Consider the following 25751-nt stretch of genomic DNA (forward strand, 5'->3'; position numbering starts at 1 on the left):
GAACAACAGAACAATGATCTCACCCCTAAAAAAAAAAAAACAACAACAACACAGTTGCGGGTTATCAGGGTCCAGTGAAAATAGAGCTTTTGAAGGGTGCAGGTCTGCTGTTAACAATTTGTCCAACGGAGGAATGACCCATCCTTCAGTGTCGAGACAGTGGTAGAGGACATGAACCCTTTCTTGCCTAAAAAGTTAGAGGGCATGGATCTGTAATCTCCTGTGCAGCCGTTCTTTGTGTCGTCTGGGGAGGAGCGTTGTGTGACGACACAAAGGACGGCTTCATGGGAGACTAGCATATAAGGCCTCCTCAGCGTGCAATAGCGAACAGAAGGGGGTAAAGGTTACCACACGAAATATATCACCTTACAAGAATGATATGCCTGTGGGCGGTGGCCTTAGGATACTTTCACCCCCCCCCCCCCCCAGGTTATGAGAAGACTCAACAACAAAAAATACCATTCCAAAGTTTATTTTTAAAAACCAACACATTAACAGCATGCTAAACGACCATTCATTATGATGTATACAACTTCTTAATAAAACATAAATAAACTGAGGGTGTTTCTCAAGGACATATACCACATTCGCAAATTGGAATACCTCAAGATCTTGTACTGAATTAGTTGGGCCGTTTGTATGTTTCAGTGTTCGCAGTTTGGAACAAAACTAGCTTTTCAAAGGACGGCATTCCGTTCTTGAAAAGCGTGGCATTGGTCCACAAAAACGCACCCTTAATACCTAAAGGTGAACTTTGAACATCGTAAACCAGCAGTTCTATTCTCCGTACAAAGTCTGTGTGTTTAGCTCAAAGCTCATCTTTCCACTAGCTAGGAATACTATTTGAAAGGAGTTTTAATCAACTAGCATTGGAGTTCAAAAGCCGTTTCAGGGGGAATAGTGAAAAGCCATGTACTACAGCAAGCAAGCTGGTCAAGTAGATTGCCCTCATCTATATAACCTACAGTGATATGTCCAACCCAAAAGAGTACGTTTTTTCAAAATGGTATTAATTTGGTCTATTTTGGTGTGAGTAAAGTAAAGTAAAAAAAAACTTTATTTACACAGGGTAGCCCATTCAGCTCTAAGGCTGGTCTCCATAGGGACCCTGTGATCAGAATCTGAAGATATGCTTGGCTTCTGGTGTAATATAGGAGACTTTTGCCATATGAGCTTGAGAAAAGGAGAAGGATTTTAAGGACTTTGTTGAAATAGTACAACAAAAGTCATATAATTGTATCCCAAAAAAGAGTAACAGCTTGAAAGAGTAATCTCCTCTTGGGAGTTATTCCCAACCTTACCCCCCTCCCCGTCCCATCCCCCCAAAAAGCTCTTGAACACTAACTCCACTTTCTTACAGTAACTGTTATTCAACAAACCCGAACAAGTTTCCTCTAAGTTGCAAGAAAAGTAAAGATTGGTCACAGGTTGAGATGAAAGAATAATGATTTCCCCCAGCTTCTAATGGTCTGGATTATATCCAGGAAGATGCCAAAAAGAAGCAAAAATAAATAAAACAATAGCTATGAAAAACACAATAAACTTGACGCTTTGAAAACAAAAGTCGGGGATATCTTTGGTAGTGATCGGTCTGTCTCTAATTTAAGATCAACCATAGAGCTTTTTCATAAATCGCAGCCGATTTATTATTCTTTTCAAAATATGTTTATTAGCCATACTAACCTCGTTTTAGAGTACAAATTCTATTGAATTTTGCCCATGCTTCCATGAAAATAAAAGAATAATTTATTGGCTGCCATTTATTGAATATCTGCGTAGATTTAAATTTGTCTATTCCTACTCTGCTACGCTGATTAAATAAACTGGTAAAAATACTCTTTCAGTAAACAAAAGCAAATGGAAATAATTCAAACCTAGGGCACATCAATCTTAATGCCGACATCATGGTGGTAATCAAAACGTCGTTAACTATTAATCCACACAGTTGTCCGGTTAGAGGAAATCAAAAATGTTGGTTGATTCCTAGGCACAAAATGTTTGGTCAACTTAAGACTGCAGTTTTTGTCAGGTTGTATCACTGGGTAACATCTCTGGAGAAATTTGTATAATTTGATGTTATTTTTGTCTTGAAAATCTCCTCCCAAAGGTTGTCACCATTTTATGTGTTGCCATAGTGATGTAACAAAGGAAAAAGCTCTTTAGTGACGTCAATTTTTTTTTTCAAATATCCATCCAATTTGCATGAGCAATTCTGGCGGCCCACAAATGAAGCACCTAACAAACGTTCAAGAAGTTTTATCCATCCTTACCTTTACTTGAAATGCGTAGTTTAGGAATTGGTTATAAGAATCAAACAGGTTAGCAAAAACTAGATTTAAAAAAACTATATGTTCACTATATTCAATGTTAAGCTATATTTCCCTAACATCCCTTGCACTAACAATTTCCCAAACTCCAACAATGTCCAAACCTGGTACTGCCTACACAGGAGACCAGGTTCATAAACTTTACTTTTCTAATGAACAAAGCTGTCCCTCACAAAAATAATGAAAATGGAAAATTACTGTTACTGAAGTATTTGTGAGTTACCTCTAAAATGGTGGTGAGCATTTCACTTGTACTAGTTTGCTCAATCATTTAACGATCTATTTTACAATTTCTGGTACTAAGAACAGTGATTAAAATAATGCACCTATCTACTTTGTTTAGTATTACGAGTGTGCCTTCCAACAAATTTTGTACAGCACTCAGCCTTGTTTACCTATCCTTTCTTTAGGGACGCTGCATTCTAACAATCCTGACAGGCTTGGCCGACAGTAGTGCAGAGGTGCAGAGGTGTCCTAACCCTAAAAGAAAGAACAACCCTTTAGGGAGGCTTACAGCAGTTTTTCTGAACATAGGGTGGAAGTATTGAAATTACAATCTACATTTACAATGTTTTGCTATGAGGAAAGACCTTTTAACAGAAAAGAGAAAGTGCCAAGTTTTATTTTGCCAGAGATACTGGTGAAAAACGAGGGAATAAACAAAATCACCCCTCAAAAATTCATTCAGCGCTCTTCCAGATGTTTTTCTAATTTCGCCTACAAGTTGTCTAGATTGAGTAGTTTAAATCCCTTAAGTTTCATCATAAAGTGTCTGACTAGATTTCCAGATAATCCACAATGTTTAAAATGAGAGACTATACACTACCATTGCTATGGTAATAAATGTTGCTTGGAAACAGATGATAAAATATGTTCAAATGATGATGTAGTATGAGGGATATCGAAGTTTCTCTTCCACGAGGATTGTAATTTCGAAACTTCCAGCCTTAGTCCAGAAAAACTGCTGTGACCCCCCTTAATATGTGGTTTGAAGAAAAAATACTTGAAATGAGTAAACCAAATTAATGAAACAATAATAGTTGCTATCTTGGATGACAGACAATTTTCAGGAGGGTCATCAAATTTGCTTACCATTTAGGCTTATGCTGAGCTTTCCTCATCTGTCCTGGTTATTACAACCTCTTTGATTATCGCATTTGGATTCTCTTCCTTTGCTCGTTGTATAGCCTCCATAATAGCCTAGACAATACGACAACATTTTTTTGGATAAATTCAAGGACATCTGTGACAACAACTTGGCTGTGCACAAACATAATTGACAGCAGTAAAAAAATCAAAGGCTCCTGTGAGCCAACTCGTGAATGCAGATGACACATCAGTAATTGAAATTAAGACACTACACTACCTTGAAGGCTAAAAGAAATTATATCTTTGCCCAATCATGTAACGAGAAATAAAATGATTGTAAACTTATTCCCTACACATTGAATAAGGTTATTCTGGTGCGCCGATTAAAAAATTTTCACGTGTTTTTTTATTCAAAGTTCATGCCGACACTTCACTAATTGAATTTATTTTTAAATTCAATAATTTTTAAATTCTTAAAAGACACCGCACTTTGTGGAAAAAACGAAAAAACTTATAACTTTGCTCTGATTTAATGAAAAATGTCCATTCTTGCGCTAAAATGATTGTCAAATTATGCTCTACAGATTGAATAAGATTATTCTGATGCGTCGTAAAAAATTTCTTCTTTTTTTTTCTTTTTTTTCACTAATTGAGTTTATGACCCCGGACTTTCTGAAAAACTGAAAGAACTGGCAGTAACACGACGTTTGAAACCATTTAGTTTGGCACGACTGTTTAGCACGGCAGTAGCGCGACTTGGTTTCAAACGGCGTGCTATTGCCGTGCCGAACTAAATTCATAAATTATTTTAATGTATTTTGAACAAGATTATTCTGATGCACCATGAAAAAAACTTTTTTTTCCATTAATTGCACTGCAGTTCTTTCAAAAATGAAATAAAACCACAAATCGAGCAAAAATTTCTTCGCCCTTAATGCTTGATTTCCGCTATTGAAACTATTGAGCATCCCTTACAAGTTCCTCTTTTGATTCAGCGTTTCCAAGAGGTGTGTTTCCCTTCCGAAAACGCAAAATTCACTAATTTCGACCAGCACCAGAGTGAAATTCCGCTACATTACAATTACTCATTCACTGCTCATGCCTGAAAGTTAACAACCAACCAACGAACCAACCAAGTGAAAACCACACCATCGCTATAACTCGTTCATTGCGCATGCTTGAATTCACGAGTTAAAAATGCAATCTTTAGTTGGGATTTGAAAGTTGGAGTTTCCATGTTATTGACAAGCAAAGTAACTTACTGCGTCAGTGTCTGGATCACCAGTTTTAATGATGTTCCCATCATCATCCACGACCCTCATTGTCTCAGTCACTGTTTTGGTTTGCTTCACTTCTTGAACTTTGGTGGTGTACGTCTTAAAGTAAGTGGAAAAAAAATTGTTACATTACAGCAAAATAATTTAAGTTAAAGCACTTTTCTCAAGTTCTTGGAGGCAAACATTCCACGTGGCCTGTTTCCAGTTTTTTTAGAGTCCAGATAACTTACTTAACCCAATAACTCTTTTTTTTTTTTAATTAACTGTTATTTATCAATCAGTGGCCAGCAGAGTCCAATCTCATTAATCTCTGGCAGCCAGCTAAATTAACATCACATTGAATTTCTGAGCTGCCTTTGTTTCAGGGTGTAACACCCATCATCTACCAAAAAAAACTTGAAACAAACCCTGGATGTTTGAAAGCTAAATTTTAAATCCTTTTCTATATTAAGAAACAAAGTTGTGAGCTAAGTTTGAAATACCCTGCGAGCAGAGGCCCTTTGATCTTCCTAGCTAAGTCAGGAAGAGGAAGGGTACTTATCTAGGAAGATCGAAGGGCCTCTGCTCGCAGGGTAAGTTAGTTTGAATTAAACATTGTCATTAATGCTAACACTTAATGACACCCCTACATGACGTAAGTGTTAAAATTTTTACAAAATTGTGGTAATTTGCTTTTGATCTAAAACCCTCTACAACTACCGTTCCCCCCCCCCCCAACAAAAAAATCATTAACTTACAGTGGTGACCACTTCACTACTGCCAAGCTCCCCAGCATGTTTAGAAATGATGTCTCTCAACTCTTCAGCTGTCAACTGATTCCCATCACCCTCGATAGTGATGGTCTTCTGAATGATCTCAGTTGGCATGGTCGTCTGACGAATGGTTTCAGTCCTTGTAGGCTCTGCTCCTCCCATCATGATGGTACGAGTAATTAATGTGCCACCATCTTGGGTTCCTGGGAATTAATTTCAACTAATTAGGAATCAATAAGGAAAAACAAGAATGCTATAATCTCCCAAAGATCTTAAGAATTACTCCTCTAAAGAAAACCAGAAAAACATCATGGAGAGAACAAATGATTGGAATGACCACAGAGTAAAGGCTTGACTGTAGCAACATGTTTATTTAACGATTAAAAGTTATTTTGATTAGTAGAAAGAAATGAACGACGACTGGACCAAGTTTTAGCTTACTTAAACCCAACAGTCTTTTGAGGCCAACATTTCTCATGACATTAACAACGCACAGTTAGTGTGTTAGAAAAATGTTGGATGAAAATAATTTTGCTACTAACCCCTGGAAGGTGGGCTAATAGGTGGTCCATTTTGGTCATACACAACTCGCTGGGTGGTGACGCCAGGCACATTGTAGTGTCTTGTGTGTGGCGCATATGGCTCAGGAGACCTAGCCGGCGAAGAGGCATTATAACGATAGCGAGTACCTTGATTAAACCTGGGGTCTCCATTTTGAGATCCTTCAAATGTCAAAACCTGGGTCTCGACTTCTGGAGCCTGAGTTTGTCGGTACACTGTTGGTTCCCTATCACTGTTGATTATCATGGTTCTGGTAGTGACCTCAGGTGGTGCACTTTCTACATCATTATGCACGGATTCTCTCTTGATGATTCCCTCATTTCTTCTGATGCTCTCTCTTACAAAGCCTCCTTCACCTTGCTCATGCTCTAAGTTGAGGTCATCCTTAAGCGATCGCTTGATCTCATGCTGGACAGGTTCCGGTCGCAGCATATCACTGGTACTGGATGCAGGCGAATGGATCCTGGCCAGTTCATCCTTTGTCACCAAAGGTACCTTGCCTCGAGTGCGACTGTCATCAGCATCCAGGAGATCATCGGCACTACGTCTCCTGTCCTCCTCAGATTGTACGTTGTTTTCAAAACCTCTACGTGCACCACGGTTGGGAAGGGTTGCACTTGTATAGGTGCGGGTGTAAGAGCTGACATTATCCCTTTTACCACCACCCCATGTACCAGTCCTGGCTGCCAAATCAGGACCCTGTGGAAGAAGAAGACAGCTCTTTGGTTGTATTCTCCTGGGATATTACAGGCAGATCAAGACGGTTCAACTTTCGCTTAAGACTTTCAGTAAGCACCATCCGTAAGAAATCTGAGTTCTCTTACCATCCCAAAATGCCCAAATTGTATGCATAGCAACACAATGAGGCTCCTTACTTAAAACTGTCCATCCACAAAACTTGACTAACCACCTTCCTTACATGCGTAAAATGTCTCCAACCATAGATTGTTAACCGTCTTAACTGATATAATACAAGAGATGGAAAAGTGTTCAATTTGGACACATCAACCAATTTAACCAAAACTCGTTGAGTTTAAAATGTTTGGACCCGACAGGCTTCAAACCTTACTTCAAGAGACTGGCTAAAGAAGGATGTAAGTGACATTTTTGGGCAAAGTACAGTACTTAGTTGATTCTCAGTTTCCACATTTGGTTTCTTTCTGTTTATTTTACTTCTGTTGTTGCTGTTTTGATTGTTTGTTTGTTTTTTACCTGAATGTCAAAATTATGGCTGTCAAATTAACAGTTCTCAATCTTCTTTAATGCAGAAATTGCTTTCCTGACTTATTTTAATAGTACATAACACATAGCATGAAACATTTGCAAGCCGTTTTTTTTTGGGGAAGTTTTGTGAATTTTTAAGATCCACAAATACAGATACCATAAAACAATTTCAGAAGGGGTGCCTGGAAAAAAGCCCTAAGTGACTTCTGATAAAATTGTTAAGATTCTCTTTCCAAATTGCCTTGTATTTGCTTGTGAAACAAAACGAGAATTTGACCTTACATCAAAGGTCACTTAGGGCCTTATTCTGCACACCCCTTCAATATAAATATCTAAAAAAAAAAAAACCTCCATCTTACCTTCTCATTCTCTGGCAACTTTCGGACATGTCCCTTGTATGAATCTGTATCAGCCACCCTCATCTCAGCTCTCTTAATGGTGTCCATGCCACTGATGGGTGTGGCCACCCCCATGCTAACCATCTCTGGCTCTTCCTTTTTCATTTCTTGCATGGTTAATGTCGCCCTGAATTAACAAAGCCACAGAATTATAAATACAAAAAATTAACTCAAATGTGACCCTTCATGCCAAAAGGGGCCTTCTGAAAATTTCACAGTGAGGCTTTTTCACAGTTAAGTATTATGAAATGAAGAGGAATGATCAGACAGAGTTAACTGTAAGACAGAGTGAACATGGCATGAAAAAAATCATGCCAAGGTGAAATTGACAATGCCTACAATAGAGACATACCTCTCAGAAGGCCCTCCAGGGGCAGTGTATGCTGTGCCTGCAAATTCTGGTTCTTCCAGTCTAGAAACACATATAGAGAGTACAGTTGAATTTCTTGTGAAAGTGTCAATTAAAGAGATCTACAACCCTTTTAGCCCTGCAAGTGCCAATTGGCACACAGTGCCATAACTTTGTGAATATTTGGTAAGTTTGTATGAATTTTCGCTACCAAAATTGCCTTTTGAAATGCTCATTCGTAAAACTGTGATCCCCTCCAGTCTAGAATATGGTTCACAACCAGTACAATTTTTCAATTTTGCTTTACAAATATATACATGTATGGGATGTAAGACATGCCTCACATTAATCTATGCCCTAAGAGCTGCAAAATGAGGTATTGTTTAGGTGTATACCTAATATATTACAAGATTTGAATGGTTTTTAAACCCAATTCTCTCAGAACCAAAACTTCCTTCATAAATGCTGAAATAATTTTTCAAATAGATGATCAGTAGCTCTCAAGTGGCACATCATATGCAGGTATAGACTTTTTATCAATTTGGAAAAAATGTCATTCACCTTAGGGTTAAAAGTTAGACTGAGAACTGATCATGTGGGTTTTCTTGAACATTACCAACATCTTGAGCTGGGTTTCTAGATTTCCAAAAAAGCTTCAGAAAACAGCCAAAATTGATCAAAAAGTGATCACAACCAATAACACACTAATATAATTAAACACATTTTGTTCATTGAAAACAGGAATATTCCTATTTCTGAAATAAAAAAACCTGCCTGTCAAAATTTGGTTGCCATGGGAACACAGAGCAGTAAACTACAGCACCAAATTGCTCCCAGTTCTGAATCAAAGGCTCCTGTGAGCCAACTCGTGAATGCAGATGACACATAGTAATTGAAATTTAGACGGCTAAGGAAACTTCCCTGAAAGCTAAAAGAAATAATATCTTTGCCCGATTACATAACGAAAAATAACCATTCTTGTACTATAAAAATGATTGTCAAACTATTCTCTACAGATTGAATAAGATTATTCTGATGCGCCGATTAAAAAAAATCACGTGTTTTTTTATTCAAAGTTCATGGAAGCACGCCATGTGCAGCTATGTCATAAAAATTCGTGTCAGATAGTCCGGGGCTACTGGATTTTGCGATCGGGCTAGTGGATTCTGACCTTCACTTGCCCATCTTTTTTTGGGAATTAAAATTACAAAATTACTGTAGGGCAAGCCGATCTCACAAAGGGAAATCTGTTCAACAAAGTATCGCATTACATTTCATGCCCGACATAAATATAAATGCGTGAAATTTTTTCCTTTGGAGTTCAGTCCACACAATCCTCAAGTAAAAATAATGAACTATGACAAGCTCTTCCTAAATAAGAACTATTTATCGACCGCGTCCTTTTGCTTTCCCATAAATTACCAGTTGTAAATTTCGAAAATGAAACATTTTTTCCCCTTGAAACCTCTATGAAAGCGGACAAGATCTTAAAGTGTTCATTTCACCAGAAATTTGCATAATTTTGTTTACAACGTCAATGATGCGTGACATGGCACGTTCCGCTTTCGCGTGAAAACTGACAAATTGAATTATTTTTTAATTAAATTATTTCTAAATTAAATCATTTTTAATTCTTAAAAGAAACCACACTTTGTAGAAAAAAACCTATAACTTAAATCAGATTCAACGAAAAATCTCCATTCTTACACTAAAATGATTGTCAAATTATTCTCTACAGAATGAATAAGAGAATTCTGTTGGTCGTGAAAAAAATGTTCATGTTTTTTTTTTCACTAATTGAGTTTACAACCCCGAACTTTCTGAAAAACTGCAAAAACTTGTAACTTTGCTCAGATTTAACGAAAAATCTCCATTCTTGCACTAAATGATCGTCAAATTATTCTCTACATATTGAATAAGAAAATCCTGATGCGCTGTGAACATGAACAACAAATGTTCGCGTGTTTTTTCTACTAATTGAATTTAAAACTCACTCACTGCGCACGCCCGAAAGTTAACGACAGAACCAAACGACCAACCAAGTCAACACCCAGCTATCGCTATGACTCGTTCATTGCGCATGCGCGCATTCACGAGTTAAAAAGCCAGAAAAGTTTGGTGGCATTTGCAAAAATGTTTCAAAGTTACAAAGTTACAAACAGTCAGAAAAAAATGAATGTTTATTTCACCTTCTCTTTTCACTTGCAATCCATTCTTGCAGCCTCCTCTCCCTCTCAGCTTCCTTTTCAAGGAATTCTTGCTCAAGACGCTCCTCCTCACGGCGTTGCCGTTCTCTCTCGCGTTCTTCTTCTTCCCTTCTCTCCCTTTCCTGTCTCCTTGCTTCCTCTTCCAATGCGGTAACTGTGGCTTGTGGATCTGGTCTCTCTGCAGTTCCATATGCATAACCAACTCCTTCACCAACACCTCTGGCCCTGATGACATCTTCACCTCCTTCTCCTGGTTGCTTGCCTAATCTCGCCACCATCTCTCGTTTATACTGTTCTCTTTCTTCTGGAGTCATGGTGTCTGTAGACTCTTCAGTCATTAGTGGAGCCTGTAAATCACCAGGACACTTTGAGTTTGAAACTAAGCTGTTTCAGTAAAATGACACAACTGCATAATCTCTGAGATCAAAGCTAAAAAAACCACTGGGAAGTACTGTTCATTTTCAGAATTTAAAAAGAAAGTTCAGCTAGCAAGAGTTAAAATCAGTAGTGTAGCAGCTCTTGTAAGCTTTTAGTAATCAAGTGACTGTGAGCCAGCTGCTATTGTTTTTAGGGTTGGGGGCATTGTTCTGTTGTTTGTTCTATTGTTTTCTCGAAGGGTTACAAGCCAATCACGTGAGACCTTATGAGAGCTGATACATCGCCCTTTAAAATGTCAACCCCAACCAAATCAAGATCAACTCACCGTTCCTCCTTTTCTTTGGTACCAAGGCATCTTAAATGGCATATCCCCTTCAGACAGAGGTCTCTTCTGAGCTTCATCATCCTTGTCCACATAAATCCTAGTTTCTGACAGAGAGGGCATTTGGTAACGGCGGGACCAGTTCAGGCTTGATACACGATTAAACTTGGGCTGCTCTTTGACTGGGTGTCCTTCCTTGTGCAGTTGATACAGGGTGCGGTCACTGTAACGGAACTTGGATCCCATCTTTAGAAGTGAAGTACTGCGAGATGGTGGTGGGTCAGAAAACGTCAGCCTGCACAATTGAGATAAGTATAGGTTACTCTTTGTTTCTTCTTGCTAACAAAAGTATAATAATAACATTAGTTAATAAGCTCTTGCCATGTAAGTCTTAGCTTATTGCAACCTGACTCCTGCCTCTGTCGTTGTGTTCTGTACTCACACAAATTGCCTTTTAATTCACTGACTTGATTTGTGAGCATTTAAAATATAACAATGACTCAACACACCCTGTAACACACATTTCCATACCTGAAGAAAGTGTGGTGTTCAACGCATGATTTGTACAAGCGTTTTGCTGCTTTCTCACTTGGCAACTTGTAAATTGAAGTTGTCATCAAAGTATCCAGCTGATGAATATGAGAGATAAAAATGCACACATCAAAATCAATAAAACATTTTCCCTCCCAACACTATCAACTAGCCAATAAATTGTCAAGGGCATCCAATGGTTCATTTTGGTGGATATTTGTTCTGAAGGCATTGAACACCTCAGAAATTCAGATTAAGTTGTAAAGAAAAACTAAGTTATGGTCATCAAAATGTCTAAACTAATTTGGTTAATCCTTCTTTTTCGCAATCGGGGCAACTCGAATTTTCTTAAAGCCAACAATAGCTAGTGAATTCTGTCCCCTAAAACTTTCTGCAACTTAAACTTTCAGCTACAGCGTCCGAATAAGATCAAACTGTATCCTCAAATTGACATTCAGACATCAGTGACAGACTTCTAACTGGTGAGCTTTTTCCAATTGACATTTTACAATAACTGTCCAAATTCCCGCGCGCTGATTGGCTCATAGCTATTGTCTATAAGAGTACAGACAATAAAAATGACGTCAGATGTAACGCACGGTTTCTCAACAAAAAAAATAGTCAATTCCGCTCGTACTTTTTCCATGTTATTGTAAAAAACAAATCGATGGCAGTTTTCTATGGTCTATACTCTTACAGACCATAAAATGACGCCATAAAATGTCCAAAACTTGGCAGTGAAACCACTCGCCTGCGGCTCGTGGTTCCACTTGAGTTTTGAACATTTTTTGACGTCATTTTATGGTCTATAAGAGCAAAGACCATAGAAAACTGCTGTCGATTTGTTAATTGCTTTAGTTATGGATTGTCTGCATGTTTATTAATTTATTGCTATTTTTACAATAACTGTCCAAATTCCCGCGCGCTGATTGGCTCATAGCTATTGTCTATAAGAGTACAGACAATAAAAATGACGTCAGATGTAACGCGTGCGCTTTCTCAACGAAAAAAATAGTCAATTCCGCTCGTACTTTTTCCATGTTATTGTAAAAAACAAATCGATGGCAGTTTTTTATGGTCTATACTCTTATAGACCATGAAATGACGCCATAAAATGTCCAAAACTTGGCAGTGAAACCACTCGCCTGCGGCTTGTGGTTCCACTTGAGTTTTGAACATTTTTTGACGTCATTTTATGGTCTATAAGAGTATAGACCATAGAAAACTGCCGTCGATTTGTTAAATTTATTTACACTCCTAGTATAGTGTAAACTGTTTTAGGAGTAAAAAATTAAAGCATAATTTATTATTTACCTCTCCTGGGTGGCTTTTGACAATGAACTTTCTTTTCCTGTACTTGATATAATCAATCTTGGTCCTAATTGCAGACAAAGTACATGTACATGCAACAAATTAAATTATGTCCAAACACCATCAATGGTTGTTATTACATCTACTCGGTAATATGATTTGCCAGACACCAAGCAGAAACAAGCCCCGCATGGGCAGTGATCATAATCACTACTCAAAGAATTCAATCTGTTCCTGAGCAACAAAGACCATGCTTTAAAGAATCTCAGTCCTTAGAAGGACTGCCTAGTACAGACAGCAACCATAAATATTTCATTATTTTTTTCTCCTTCTACTACGAACTATTAACACTGTCATCTGGCCAACAGTTAGGTTATGGGCTGTGAGGAAAAAAAACTATCGTGAATAGAAATGGGGAGCAAATAATCTACTGGTACAAGTCTCATTTATCTTATTTTATCCTATCTTATTTAATATTTACTAAACACTTACCATGGGATTCTGTTTACAACAAGTTTGTCTTTGTAAGAGGCAATACCTTCATGTGATACACCAAGCAGTAATTCATTGTCCTGTTCATCCTAAATATTGATCAGAGCAAAAAATATAATATGATTATTAAAAAAAAAATTTATAAATAAAAAAATAAATTATAAATTCACCTTCCCCTTTCTTTGACACTCTTACCATTTCAATAAGAATTGCACCACATGTTTTGACAATCATCTACTCAAACTAATTGACTACCCTAAACACTGGAGAAATTTTTCAAGGGATTCAATGAAGTAGGGCCAAAGACTTGTAAACCCTTTTGCACTATAATGACAGAATGATTTGGTGGCAGGTTCCTTTCCATTTTCAGTGCAACACTATGGATTAATTCTAACATAAACATAGCATTAAAAACAAGAACAAAAAAAGCAGCCTCTTACCCTAGCAGGATGAGCATCAACTCCAAACATGACAAGTTTGGATGCGGCAATCTTTAAATACTGCAAATCAGCCTCTTCAGGACTAAGACCCCTGGAAAAATACCAATAATACAGTTACAGTTTACCCTTTAACCCCTACTACCAAAGAAAAAATTCTCCTACCTTGTCCCCGTACTTTTCTTATAAAAGAACTAAGGAGAAGTTATTAAAATATCAAGAAAATTCACCTTGGGTGATGATATCCTTGATTCTCATGACCTCAGGGGTTGAATAATAATTTTTTATAAGCATTGATATTGCAAGGAGATGCTGGTCACTGTTAGGGCTTAAGGGGTTAAAACTCTAAATGGACCATTAATTCAGTTAAACACACAGGACAGTTAGAAGTTTACAGTACTGTAAAATATAAAGTTTATAATATCATATTTTTTTGCCTAAATTAGGTTTTTTTTATTTTTAAGTTACCTATTTTCCCTGTGTAGTTCCCTGATTTTTTCAAGCAGTTCTGGAGACTGCACAAAAATGGAGACAAAACAAAAGCATTATTAAAATTGCATCATGAGAGTCTAATAATAATAATAATAATAATAATAATAATAATAATAACAATAGTCAGTGGGCTTTGCATACGCACCCCGTCATACTCTTTTATTTGTAAACAGCATATGGACATTTTTTTACTGCTATGATAATGATAATGATAATGATAATGATAATAATAATAATAATAATAATAATAATAATAATAATAATAATAATAATAATAATAATTAATAATAATTCTTTATTAACCCATTACGGACCGTGCCGGCCAAAACCGGCCGCGATTTTGGGCGCATTTGCGCGCACTCCACGATTTGAGCCTACCTCCCCTAGAAGGGAATTTTTTGTCCCCTATTGTTCTCATTGTCTTCAGAAAGGACTGACCAATCAGAATCCACTTACTGCGCATATATTTTTAGGTCTTAGGGGGGCCCAGACAAAAAAGCTTTTTGCCTTTAGGAATTGGCGTCCAATTTCAATTTTTGTTGCCTCGTGGGCCGCGCAGCTAAATTTTTAGTCGCCGATTTTCGCTTTTTCCGAAAGAAAACACACCTTTTCGAAATGGTAAATCGAAAGAAGAACTGCTAAGGAATACTCAACAGTTTCGACAGCGAAAATCCGAGAAATAACGGCGAAGAAATTGCGCTTCGAGTACGAATTGTTGTTTTATCCAGGCGACGAGCGAGCGGACAGCTCAAATCATTGTTCAAGCCACGGACTTTCCGCGAAATTTTAGAGCACTTCTGGACATTCAACAGCCAAAAAATTACAGGTTTGTACTGAAATACTACTCTAATTGATCGATTCTTTGTACTCTGAACAGTTTTTGCGAAATATTTGAAAAACGTGCCCCGCACGGGTCGATAAATTCGCTTCGAATTGGACTTGTTCTTCCTTCAAATCGCTTGCGCGTCGCTCGTCTCGCATTTATAATTATACGCGTTTCTTTCTAAGGCGTAAACAAAGACTTTTCTGAATAAATTTTTAATTTAAAAAAGCTTTCTGTGTGTTTTTCTTTCTATTTTTATTGAGAAAACATGACAACTGTGTAATCTTGCGTAAACAAACACATGCTCTCGAGACTGATCAAATTTCACCCACGTGACGCGCGGATCAAATTACATCGAAATTTCGGAAATTTTTACCCTCAAGTTTGTTTTTTGGAAAATTTTTAATTGGCAACTAGGGTATTTTATTCCATAATTAGTAATTTTAACTATCTTAGACCAAAGGGGTGTTGTTTTTTTTGCCCTGTAAGTTATGTTTTTTTACTGCACATGGGGTAGGAAATAACCACTTTGCCAATTTTGCTGACTTTTGGAAAACCTCTGGAAACAGCTGGTGCTTAATGGGTTAAAATATTCCACACAAATTGCTATTTACAAGTTAAAAGTATATAAAAAAAAGCTATTAAAAAACCTATTCACAATTCATTTCGATTAAAAAGAAAGATAATATTTCCAAGCAATAATGTTTTTGTAAAAAAAAAGAAAAAAAAACAAATGTCATGAAGTTTTTAAAAAATTAAATTCGGCATTTTAAAATCAGTTCCACTTGATAAAAAGAAAAGAAAAAAAATAAACAAAATAAGCATCTCTCAAATGGCCCCTTCTGCAGTTTCAATGTCAATGTCCGCGTTCTTGATGTCACGTTGAATTCTTCTTAATGTCCTAGAAACTCAAAGACAGACGAGTGCAGATCTTAACTGTGCGAATGAAATTCGGCATCTGATCCATGACATGGTTTTGGCATATTGCTCCCCTTACTAATAATAATAATAATAATAATAATAATAGTCAGTGGGCTTTGCATACGCACCCTATCATACTATTTTATTTGTAAACAGCATATGGACGTTTCTTACTGCTATAATAATAATAATAATAATAATAATCATAATAATCATAATCATAATAATAATAGTCAGCGGGCTTTGCATACGCACCCCATCATACTATTTTATTTGAAAATAGCATATGGACGTTTTTTACTGCTATAATAAAAAAATAATAACTTTATTAAAATATTCCACACAAATTGCTATTTACAAGTTAAAAGTATATAAAAAAGAGCTATTAAAAACCTATTTACAATTCATTTCGATTAAAAAAGATAATATTTTCAAACAATAATGTTTTTGTAAAGAAAAAGAAAAAAAAACAAATGTCATGAAGTTTAAAAAAAAATGAAATTCGGCATTTTAAAATCATTTGCACTTGATAAAAAGGAAAGGAAAAAATAAACAAAATACGCATCTCTCAAATGGCCCTGCTATAATAATAATAATAATAATAATAATTATAATAATAAAAATAATAACAAGTACTGACAACATTTACAGGATTAAAATATTGCTGACGTTTCACTGACTTGAAGGTATAATTAAAGGAAACCTCTACACAGTTCTTCAAATTTTACATGACTGAACAATAAATGTTGAAATTTCTTTTTTAGCCTTCTTGGGTGTATCAATGAATGATTACCTGATTTGGTGCAAAAACCATGCCATCCAGATAGTCAGTTCCATGCTCACGAGCCTCAAAATCTCCAACATCACCTGAAATGAAAGAAATCATATTAGAAATAATTCTGTTAAACCTTCACCAAGTTCTACAGCAGCAGTACCATTCATGAAGCCCACCTTTTCAAGATGGTCATTATCCTTTCATTATTATTGGGAGGTAGGGATGGCACAGTGGTGAGAGCACTCACCTCCCACCAATGTGGTCCAGGTTTGAATTCCGATGTTGATGCCATATGTGGGTTGAGTTTGTTGTTTGTTCTTGTCACTGCTCTGAGAGTTTTTTCTCTGGATTCTCCAATTTTCCTCCCCCACAAAAACCAGCACTTCAAAATTCCAATTCGACCGGAACGCATAGGTACCTTTGAATTTGAGTTTCTCAGTGGAGGCCTCTTTGGTGCTCAGCAGGTAAACAATGGTAATTATTATGTTTACGTTTTTTTTATCCTCACCATCACCATCATTATGGTAACCATTATAACCTACAGCAGGACTTCAAGCATACTCAGTGAAGTACACCGTATACTCAGCTGCTTTCCCAAGTTAACATATGATTGTACAGTTTTCTTTTTCTCAGTTTTTGGGTACTGCTACATGTACCAGGTTTAAAAATCAGCTATCAACGATTGTCACGGCAGAAAAGCCTGCTTTCCCTTGAAAAAGTAGACAGTTCAGAAATTAAAGTCACCAGCCGTTGGCCAGCAGCTAATGAAAACCCTGCCATATCAATGATCTGAAAAACAAAGTCTGACATAACATTTGTCTTGGGGATTAAAGAGTTCATTCCACAGTTTCTTGGGTTCTACATTTTAATTACCAATATTAGATACCAAGCATTCTTCATGTTTTTAGACATGATTTGTTTATGGAAATTTAATCATAAGCCCATCTTTGGTCCCACATTTTCTTTCCCTTACCTTGCACAACATATGATCCAAGCGAGGCTTGGTTGCTAAAACTACATGGTAACCTGAAAATATGGCAACACAGAAGACTAAGAAAAACATGACACCATTTGTATGATTTTCCTGACCACTTTCACCACACTGAAACTGTACACAACACATTTTTGCATGCATCACATTGGTGGTTGTATTAACAAGTTTGCAACATACTTAAAGAGAATCCAGTACTCTTTACTGGTAAATTAGGGATTTACTGATCATAACGTTCCCAAGAAATGTTAACATACAAATTCCAGCAACTTGCTAAAATGATATAAGAAAACTTAGCCATTTAATGAAAGCAACTAAAGGTTTGAGAGCTAGCATAAGGTTCTAGTTATGTCAAATTTCTAATTCAGGCCAATAATTTTTCACTTTGCTCAAACGTGTCGGATTTTTGCAATCATGTGGCCTTCAATTTAGTCACAGAACATCGCTTTGTGTTTTTCCCGTGTTGGCTTATGCTTAGCTTCCTTCTGAGAAAAACAAGGATACAATATATAGAGTTGGCAAAAGAAAAGCAAAGAAAAAAGTAGAAAACAGACGCTTTGGAGCAGGAAAACACACTGTGTGATGTTCTTTTATTAAATTGAAGTCCACATGTAAAAATTCATGCACTTTTGATCAAAACAAAATATTAATTATTTTATTATTGCCCTAAAATTTTACATAAAATGGTTATGCTCTGAGCTCTTCAATTCCTGTCATAAAGCTGAGACAGTTCTTGAATGGGACGGGACGACAAAGATGACAGCAAAGAATGCATGTCACACAATACAAAGTTTGTACCATCAGCTGTTTACAGATGACGTTCTTCAAAAAGTATTCTCAATGCAAACAAAGACCTCTTTCATTAAAGTTTATTTAAAACTCCAATGTTAAATACTTCCAACTGTGCAGAGGTTTAAATTTCTGCCATTAGTTTTTTCTGAGATTTGAATTCCTGAGTATGATACATAGTGATTAAGTAAATTTATCTACACAATATTTATTTAACAAAAACCCAATAACCTACCTTCCAGAGTTAATGTCATCCCGCAACTGCATGCACATCAAATACCTAGTAAGCAATCACAAGTAATTAAAAGACAAGAAGGTCTATGGCATTTACTGTAACAACCGCCAAAACATGAAAAGTGTTTTGCGCTTCCTTAAGTTTTTTTACCCGTCTCCTGCTATCAAGACCACTTGAAGACCAGCTTGTCAGTTTGTAACCTTGAAAGCACACTTTCTCACAATAACATGTCACAACTTTAAAACCGCAAAAGGGGACCTGTGAAGGCTAGTCATGTCACACATTCTTTTATTGTTCTCATTTCTATTTTCATGAGCATTTCTAATTAGTATTATACATTTATTCCTTTAATTCTATGTTATTTTGTGACTGATAATGGCAGTAATTATAGTAACTGTGGAAATATATCTTCCAAAATTAATTGGCAATTTTACCGTTGTGTGCTGGCCTTGGAATGGAAGTGAAGCTGCGGGTTACTGTTTTGATACAAGACTCACTGCTTTTCATATGTAAATGCACTCCCAGCCTCGCTTCCAATCCAAGGTCAGGACACTAAGCACACAACTGTAAAATGGGCTATTGTGTGTTTTTTTGCATTGTTTTGTGTCCCTTGAAGGCTGTAGTTTGACAGCCGAAGGATCAGATTTCATTTTATAATTTTAGCCAACTGGCGAGCATTTGTAAATATTTTGATATGCCTTATCCTGGCTAAACATCAATTTTTAACATCCTAAAGTGTTTTAACCCTCTTACATGATAAACCATGATAAAATTGAAGGAGATGTCCAGTACCCCCCCTAAACAACCACCAACCCTATGTATGTACTGTTGATTTACCTGGTGTAGTCTGTTTTGATGTGTGATGGAACTGGTTCATAAAACTTGACAACAAAAGCAAAGTTAGGTTGAGCACCTTTGAAAGCAAGAATAAAAATCTGAAATTTAGTACCCAAACTAATACAACTCCAAATAAATTACTAGGAATTCTACTTAAACCCTAAGGCTCAGACATTTTAATCTCACAGATAAAATAACATAACTAGAACAAGGAGTCAGATCTTGATGCACAGTCTAAGAAATTAAAACATATTAAGAGTAATTTGAATTTATTCAACACTAACTCAAATGAATTATATTTATTTAAACAAACACCTCTCTAAATTAACCATCCCAGTTAAATTATAATCCCCACTGAATGTTCAAACAAGAAATAAATTCCCTGATCCACAACTAGAAAGATGTGCTGAGGTTTCTGAAGTCATACTTTCCATCTGAAAAACATTTTTTTAGTCCTTCATTTGGTGAATTTTGCACCAATTTATTCAAAACTAGCAGTAAATAACACAACACAACCAGATGACCTTCTGACGAATAAAGCATTCATCTTATTGTACATTGATGAAATGACCACTATCAAAATATTGCAAGCTGCACATAAACAAAGTTGAGTGGGTGCACACATGCAATATAAGAATTTTCATGGATTGACGTCACACGATGTCATCTAGGAAATAGAAATGATTTGCAATACAGAGAGAAAGCTCTGAGGTAAATACTCAGAAAAACAGGAAATAATGAACATGACGCTGCTTATAGACGGATTGAAGATGATTTATACCTGAATGTACAATACATATATCTTATTCGATGGTTTTACATATAATACGCGCAGATATTTTGCCAGTTGCGTAGTATTTATCAAAATGTTGCGTAGTAATAACAAAATGTCCCCGAGTATCATATATGTAAAACCATCGAATAAGAGATTTATTATTCCACTACAAAAAGATTTTGTTATTTTGGCTTCTCTGTTTTGGTAACAGTTTTGAAATACACCCGGCATTAACTGTCCATCGGTAAATGGTGCGTACGAATGATGTAAACAACACAGAAAGCCAGTTAAATGTCTTGATTGGATAAAATGAAAAGATAAATGACAAGTGATTGGCATGCTAAAAACTTGTTTTCGAACTTGCATCATTTCAAAAACTATTCTTCGTCCAGTCCGGCCATTGTTGCTCCTTTTTTCTGCCTTTTCCGTCCGTATTCGCTCTGTTGTAAACTGGTCAAACCGGGACACTACAGTGTTTTACGGTCTCATATTTTGCGCGTTCTCTTGACCTTATTTGGTGAAATGACATAATAGTGGAATAATATATACCCTTTGCAATAATTTGAAACTTGTTATTGAAAGCTTGGCCATTTTCATGCATAAGTTTTGTGTATTAGGCATGAACTTATGAGTAAATTCCAACATTATCTTGCATCATCTTGTGATCAACAATGCATGGAAGTAAACATTTCCTGTTTCCTTTCATTACAAAAGAGCTGACAAATTATATTGGTGCATCAACCAAGACACCAACAGACCCCACTGAAAGTAAGCTGGTTTTTTTTTAAATACCACCTTAAGCCCTTCACTGCTGTTTACTCAGGAAGTTGATGTACATCATTACACAAACTTATCATGAAAATTAATCCACAGTCACCCAAGCAAAACATAACCTTTAGTAATCAAGCTGCAAATCTCAATATATTATTCAGGTATGCAAAATATTGAAAACTAAACGGCAACAGTCTTTTCTTTTTTTTTATTTTACCCAGACTCAAAAGTTAGAACCATTTTGTACAGCATCGTCAATGGCACCACAGGGAAGTACTATTCAATGCTATTTGTGTAAAAACACTACGATTTCATCATGGCTCAAAACTTAGTAAACAGCACCCCGGGAAAAACAATTCTCAGTAAGCTTCATAAAATATACCACAAATGGTCATACCTGGGATCCAGAGACTAAAAATTTAAAACCAATTTCTGCAGCATCGTAAACAGCACCATAGGAAAGTACTGCTTAGTAGAGCTCTTTCATAGCAATGGTCAAACTCTAGGATTTCATTTAATTCAAAATTTAGAACCACCTTGTACAGTGCTAGCATAAGCTTTCAATTGAATGGTCACACTAGAATTTTGTAAGTTAGATGATGAATATAGTTTACAGGACTCCTGGGGTGCTTTCTATTATGTCAAAAATTCTGGAAAATTCAGTTGGAAATAAAATTGAACGGTTTGATTCGACCAAAAAATGTTCTCAAAAAAAGTACCACCTTTGAAAGAGGTCCACTTTGACCAATCCGACCAGTCATAGTTCGTTTCCCAACTCATTTGCACTAGATTTTCACTTATGTGGGGGATTGGGGGAAGGTATAGAAAATGCTAAGAGCCTTTCTTCTTGGTCGGCCCGGTTTGATCAGAAAATGTTGTTCCATTTTACAACGGTTGATGAGACAGGTCAATCTGATAACATGGAAAGCACCCTGGAGTCAGTAGGTTAAATAATCCTTGCAAGAAACTTTCAAAAAGGTTATTTTGAGAGTTGTGGAAAACTGTCAGAGGTTAATGATAAATAATTACAAAATTTTTAACAATAATATTATTATTTGCATCAAGTTCAACCAATGCAATGGAAAACTTCACAAAGAAAAATTTTTAATCCAAACAACTGGTAAACCGACAAACAAGATCATAAATATCACCAACAGATCATTTTGTTTCAGTCTAAACAATTACCACAAACAGGGATAAATATTCCGATGAACACAGCCAAACAATACCAAGTGTAATAATATAATGCACCACGAAGACAGTCTGGAAGACCGCACATAACTAGAATAGAATTTAGCATAACAAAAGCCTCTAGGCGTGAAAGTGATTAGGTCGTGGGAAAAATATTCAAACAAAGTTCCCGTTAGATTGTAATATACCTTTCAGTTGAGTGGTGATTTTCTTCTGCGGATCTAGCCAGTACTTAAAAATAAAAACGGTGCCACAACGTTAGTAGAGATGTGTCACTGATTTTCCAACCCAACAAAATTGCAATACATCGTCACGCAACGTGAACGTGAATCAAGAACGATCCTAAACAAGCGAGAAAGTTCTTTGTTTCTGTTAGGGCAGGCTATGTTAACTTCAACACGTGGAGGATTTAATGCCATCTACACTAAACATCAACCAAGAAACGATCATCAGCTTTATGTGTCTACATCAACTTTAGTTTAAAGCTAGAAATTGAAAATTGGTAACCAGTTATAAATAAACAATCACCAACCTTCTCTCCCTTTTTGTCCTCCCAAAGCAGCCCAAAATACTCTTTTTCTGAAATATTGAGTTGCGTTGTAACCCAGTGCATTAGATCCAGACCTTTGGCACTTTTCTTTGGAATGAAAAACCAACGTTAGTCAAAACGTGTAAATAAGTAAATAAATTGAGACGGTGGGTCGATCTCTACTTCACTTTCTATAAGCCATGTCACTCGGTACGCCTATGTCACCACTTCGACAGAAAATGTCCCAGAGATTGACATACTTACATTTAAAATCAAACTTGAGCAATTTCAGAACCCATTGCTTTAATAGTAGCTTAAAATTCGCTACGAAACATGATCGAAAAACAGCTTCGATTCGGCGTATTACATGACACAAATTAACCTGGCTCCCAGTGTGGTAAGAATGGATCTCAAAAAGAAAGGTCTTATCGGACAACGCTGTGATTCTAATCAAATGACAAAGAACTAAAAGAAGTTTAAATAAACGAAAGAGGAAAATGTAAGCTTACAAGGACAAAGTACGTCTATTTAGACTGCATGTACGTATAGTGTACATGCTACACGATTATTTAAGCTTACTGATTAGTAAACTTTCATTACATACAAGTATTTGAGAAACTTTTCTAGGCGAATAGGACTATAAAAACGAGCGACAATTAAGCTTGCAGCAAAGAATATTTTTCGTTAATTTTATTACGAGATACAGACAACCCCTTATAAACGTGCTAGTTTGCACGCTAGCTATAGCCAAAGCACTGCAAAGCATCAAATACAAATTTGGTCGATCAGTTTCGAAGGTTGGACGATAGCCATGAATTTCCTTTGGCATATTTCTCGTACATGTAACCATACCAGAAAATCATTTGATCGGTAAACAAAAGTTAAAAGATTAGAACGGAACCTTCAATGATCAGCTCTTATGCACTAGCAAACTCTTTAAACGCCAAGTCCCAATAAAGTCCGCTTTTCGAAGCCATTAAGCTCGAGCGACCATGATTAATTACAGAAGATAACCCTCAAATCACCTCATAACAGTTTAGATTTAAAACGAAAACTCACAGGATAAATACTTTTCAAAAAATGACAACAAACTAGCTTGAAACAGTGCAGAAAAACCGTTAAAGAAACCTACTTGCAACTGATCAGTGGTCAGAACCGTTCCATCGAGGAGAGTAACTTGACATGAAAGCCGATTTCGTGGCGGCTTTCTGTTCGGCTGCTGCCTTGGAGAAGTCGTAGGACTCTCCGGATTTTCCCCCGTTACACCAGGCATTGCTACTCGTTCAAACTCTCTCAATTATGACCGAAAAATATTTTCGAAATCGATACCAAAAGGCAGCAGGACAACAACTTTTCATGTGAGACGCAAGGCTTTCTTTCCTATATTGTAATTACGTCACGTGGACCCCGCGCAGACCAATCATATTCTCGGGTCCTGATATCGGTTAGTTATCAAAAAATGATCCAATTGGCTGGTTCCCAGCGTGTTCCCGCCGCAACAAGTCTTATCAGTGATGTCATTTCTTGCGTGTTGTTTGAGGAAGTGGGTGTGAGTTAGCACTCTGCAGTAAAATATAGCAATGACGAAAGTAACGGTACGCCTTATAATTTGAATATTTTACTTCCCTTTCTTGAACTACAAATGATATCTTCCATAAATGGTGCTAAAATTGTAATCACAGTGTAAATAATAATAATAATAATAACAACCTTTTATTTTTGCACATTCCCAAAGAAGTAATTTCAGTTGACATAGGCCGCAACAATAATTATCAGTGTCAAACCTATCACCACTCTTACAATCGATCGTCTTTCCTAATGGCAAGCACGTCAGTGTTGACCGGATATCGAGCAATGCCGGGGCACCAATACTTTTAACCCTCAATTTCCTTTATTAAAAACCTCTTATGTACAGAAAACGAAAACCTCAAAATTTTATTGTTTTCTCAAAATAGTTTTATTCATTACGGGAAAGCTGTCTTGTTCACACAAACTCATATTTGCACTTTTATGACGCTGCTTGTCAATCGCAAACCGGTGCAAAACCAATGTCACGTGTTCCTGGCAACCATCGTCAATCGCCAACTGTCGGCAATATCTATCGTCACTTTCTATTTAAATGTTATGCTTAATGAAAAAAGGAATTCCAAAAATTTGCATATTTAATGGCGAATGTCTGACATTTTTATTTGGTGGCAAAAAAGAAAACGTAACTTCTCCTATCTTCTGTATTTTTGCCTAGGTTATTAAAGAAGCTTTCTATTTTCATTATAACCTCGTAAACGATTCAGCTCACGGTTGCTTTAAAAGAAATAAAAAACAAATTTTCGGTTTACCACACCTTTCTCGTGGGTTCCATATGCAAACTGAAATCATGAATTAATCAAAACAACGACTAAGTCTAAATATGGAAACAGAAAAGTGCTCTGTTATAAATGCTTTTTCTCTACACCTGCATCTATATCAGTTTTAGGCCCTTACTTGGAGAGTGCATGTGCATTACAGGATGTCGGTGAGTGTCGCAGCGACCTGTTTCTTCCGGGATTCTAACCATCAATTTCCTTTGTAAAAAAAACTTTAACTATATATTTTTTTTCTTTAGGTAGTTTTATTCATTATCGGAAAGTTATCTTGTTAACACAAATCCATATAGATTGGAATTTTATGACGCCGTTGACCAACTGCTATCGACATGTACATTTGAACACTGAGTTCCACGAAAAAGGTCCATAACTAACCGTATTTGACTTCTTCCTGACCCAATTATCTGCCCCTGGGGGATGTCGGCGAGTGTCGGGGCGACCTGTTTGATCCGGAATTTTAACCATCAAGTTTCCTTTGTTAAAAAGCTCTTAAATACGGAAAAACGAAAGCCTTAAATTACTTTTTCTTTATGTTGTTTTATTCATTATCGGAAAGTTGTTTTGTTTACACAAACTCATAATTGGAGTTTTATGAATGGCCAAC

General features: G+C 36.5%; 1 protein-coding gene across 2 annotated transcripts; it reads right to left on the reverse strand.

The window, feature by feature from the left end:
• Nucleotides 1–456: 456 nt before the first annotated feature.
• Nucleotides 457–24171, reverse strand: LOC146463471 (uncharacterized). Of its 2 annotated transcripts, none has more exons than XM_085084214.1 (21): nt 23917–24171; nt 22788–22892; nt 22444–22486; nt 19519–19594; nt 18682–18726; nt 17640–17692; nt 16685–16758; nt 14124–14170; nt 13659–13749; nt 13219–13307; nt 12730–12793; nt 11416–11513; nt 10888–11179; nt 10167–10531; nt 7981–8040; nt 7590–7755; nt 6135–6705; nt 5431–5648; nt 4679–4792; nt 3420–3527; nt 457–2807 (listed from the first exon to the last, which is right to left on the reverse strand). In XM_085084214.1, the coding sequence occupies exons 1-20, from the start codon at nt 24055–24057 to the stop codon at nt 3429–3431; spliced, it is 2811 nt and encodes a 936-aa protein (XP_084940340.1). In that variant the 5' UTR covers nt 24058–24171; the 3' UTR covers nt 457–2807; nt 3420–3428. The 2 variants fall into 2 exon arrangements, with proteins under 2 accessions (XP_084940340.1, XP_084940339.1); XM_085084213.1 differs by having other exon boundaries at nt 5988–6705.
• Nucleotides 24172–25751: the final 1580 nt, after the last annotated feature.

This window comes from Pavona decussata, unplaced genomic scaffold (genome assembly GCF_977016875.1).
Source record: "Pavona decussata unplaced genomic scaffold, jaPavDecu1.1 SCAFFOLD_175, whole genome shotgun sequence".
Lineage (NCBI taxonomy): Eukaryota > Metazoa > Cnidaria > Anthozoa > Scleractinia > Agariciidae > Pavona > Pavona decussata.

Excerpts from the sequence above, each read along its gene's own strand:
- LOC146463471 (XM_085084213.1), bottom strand. The coding sequence starts at position 24,057 with ATGCCTGGTGTAACGGGGGAAAATCCGGAGAGTCCTACGACTTCTCCA. Across the intron at positions 7,756-7,980 it reads CCTGGAGGGCCTTCTGAGAG|GGCGACATTAACCATGCAAG; the intron begins GTATGTCTCTAT and ends TTGTTAATTCAG. Across the intron at positions 6,706-7,589 it reads AGTTGCCAGAGAATGAGAAG|GGTCCTGATTTGGCAGCCAG; the intron begins GTAAGATGGAGG and ends CTTCTTCCACAG.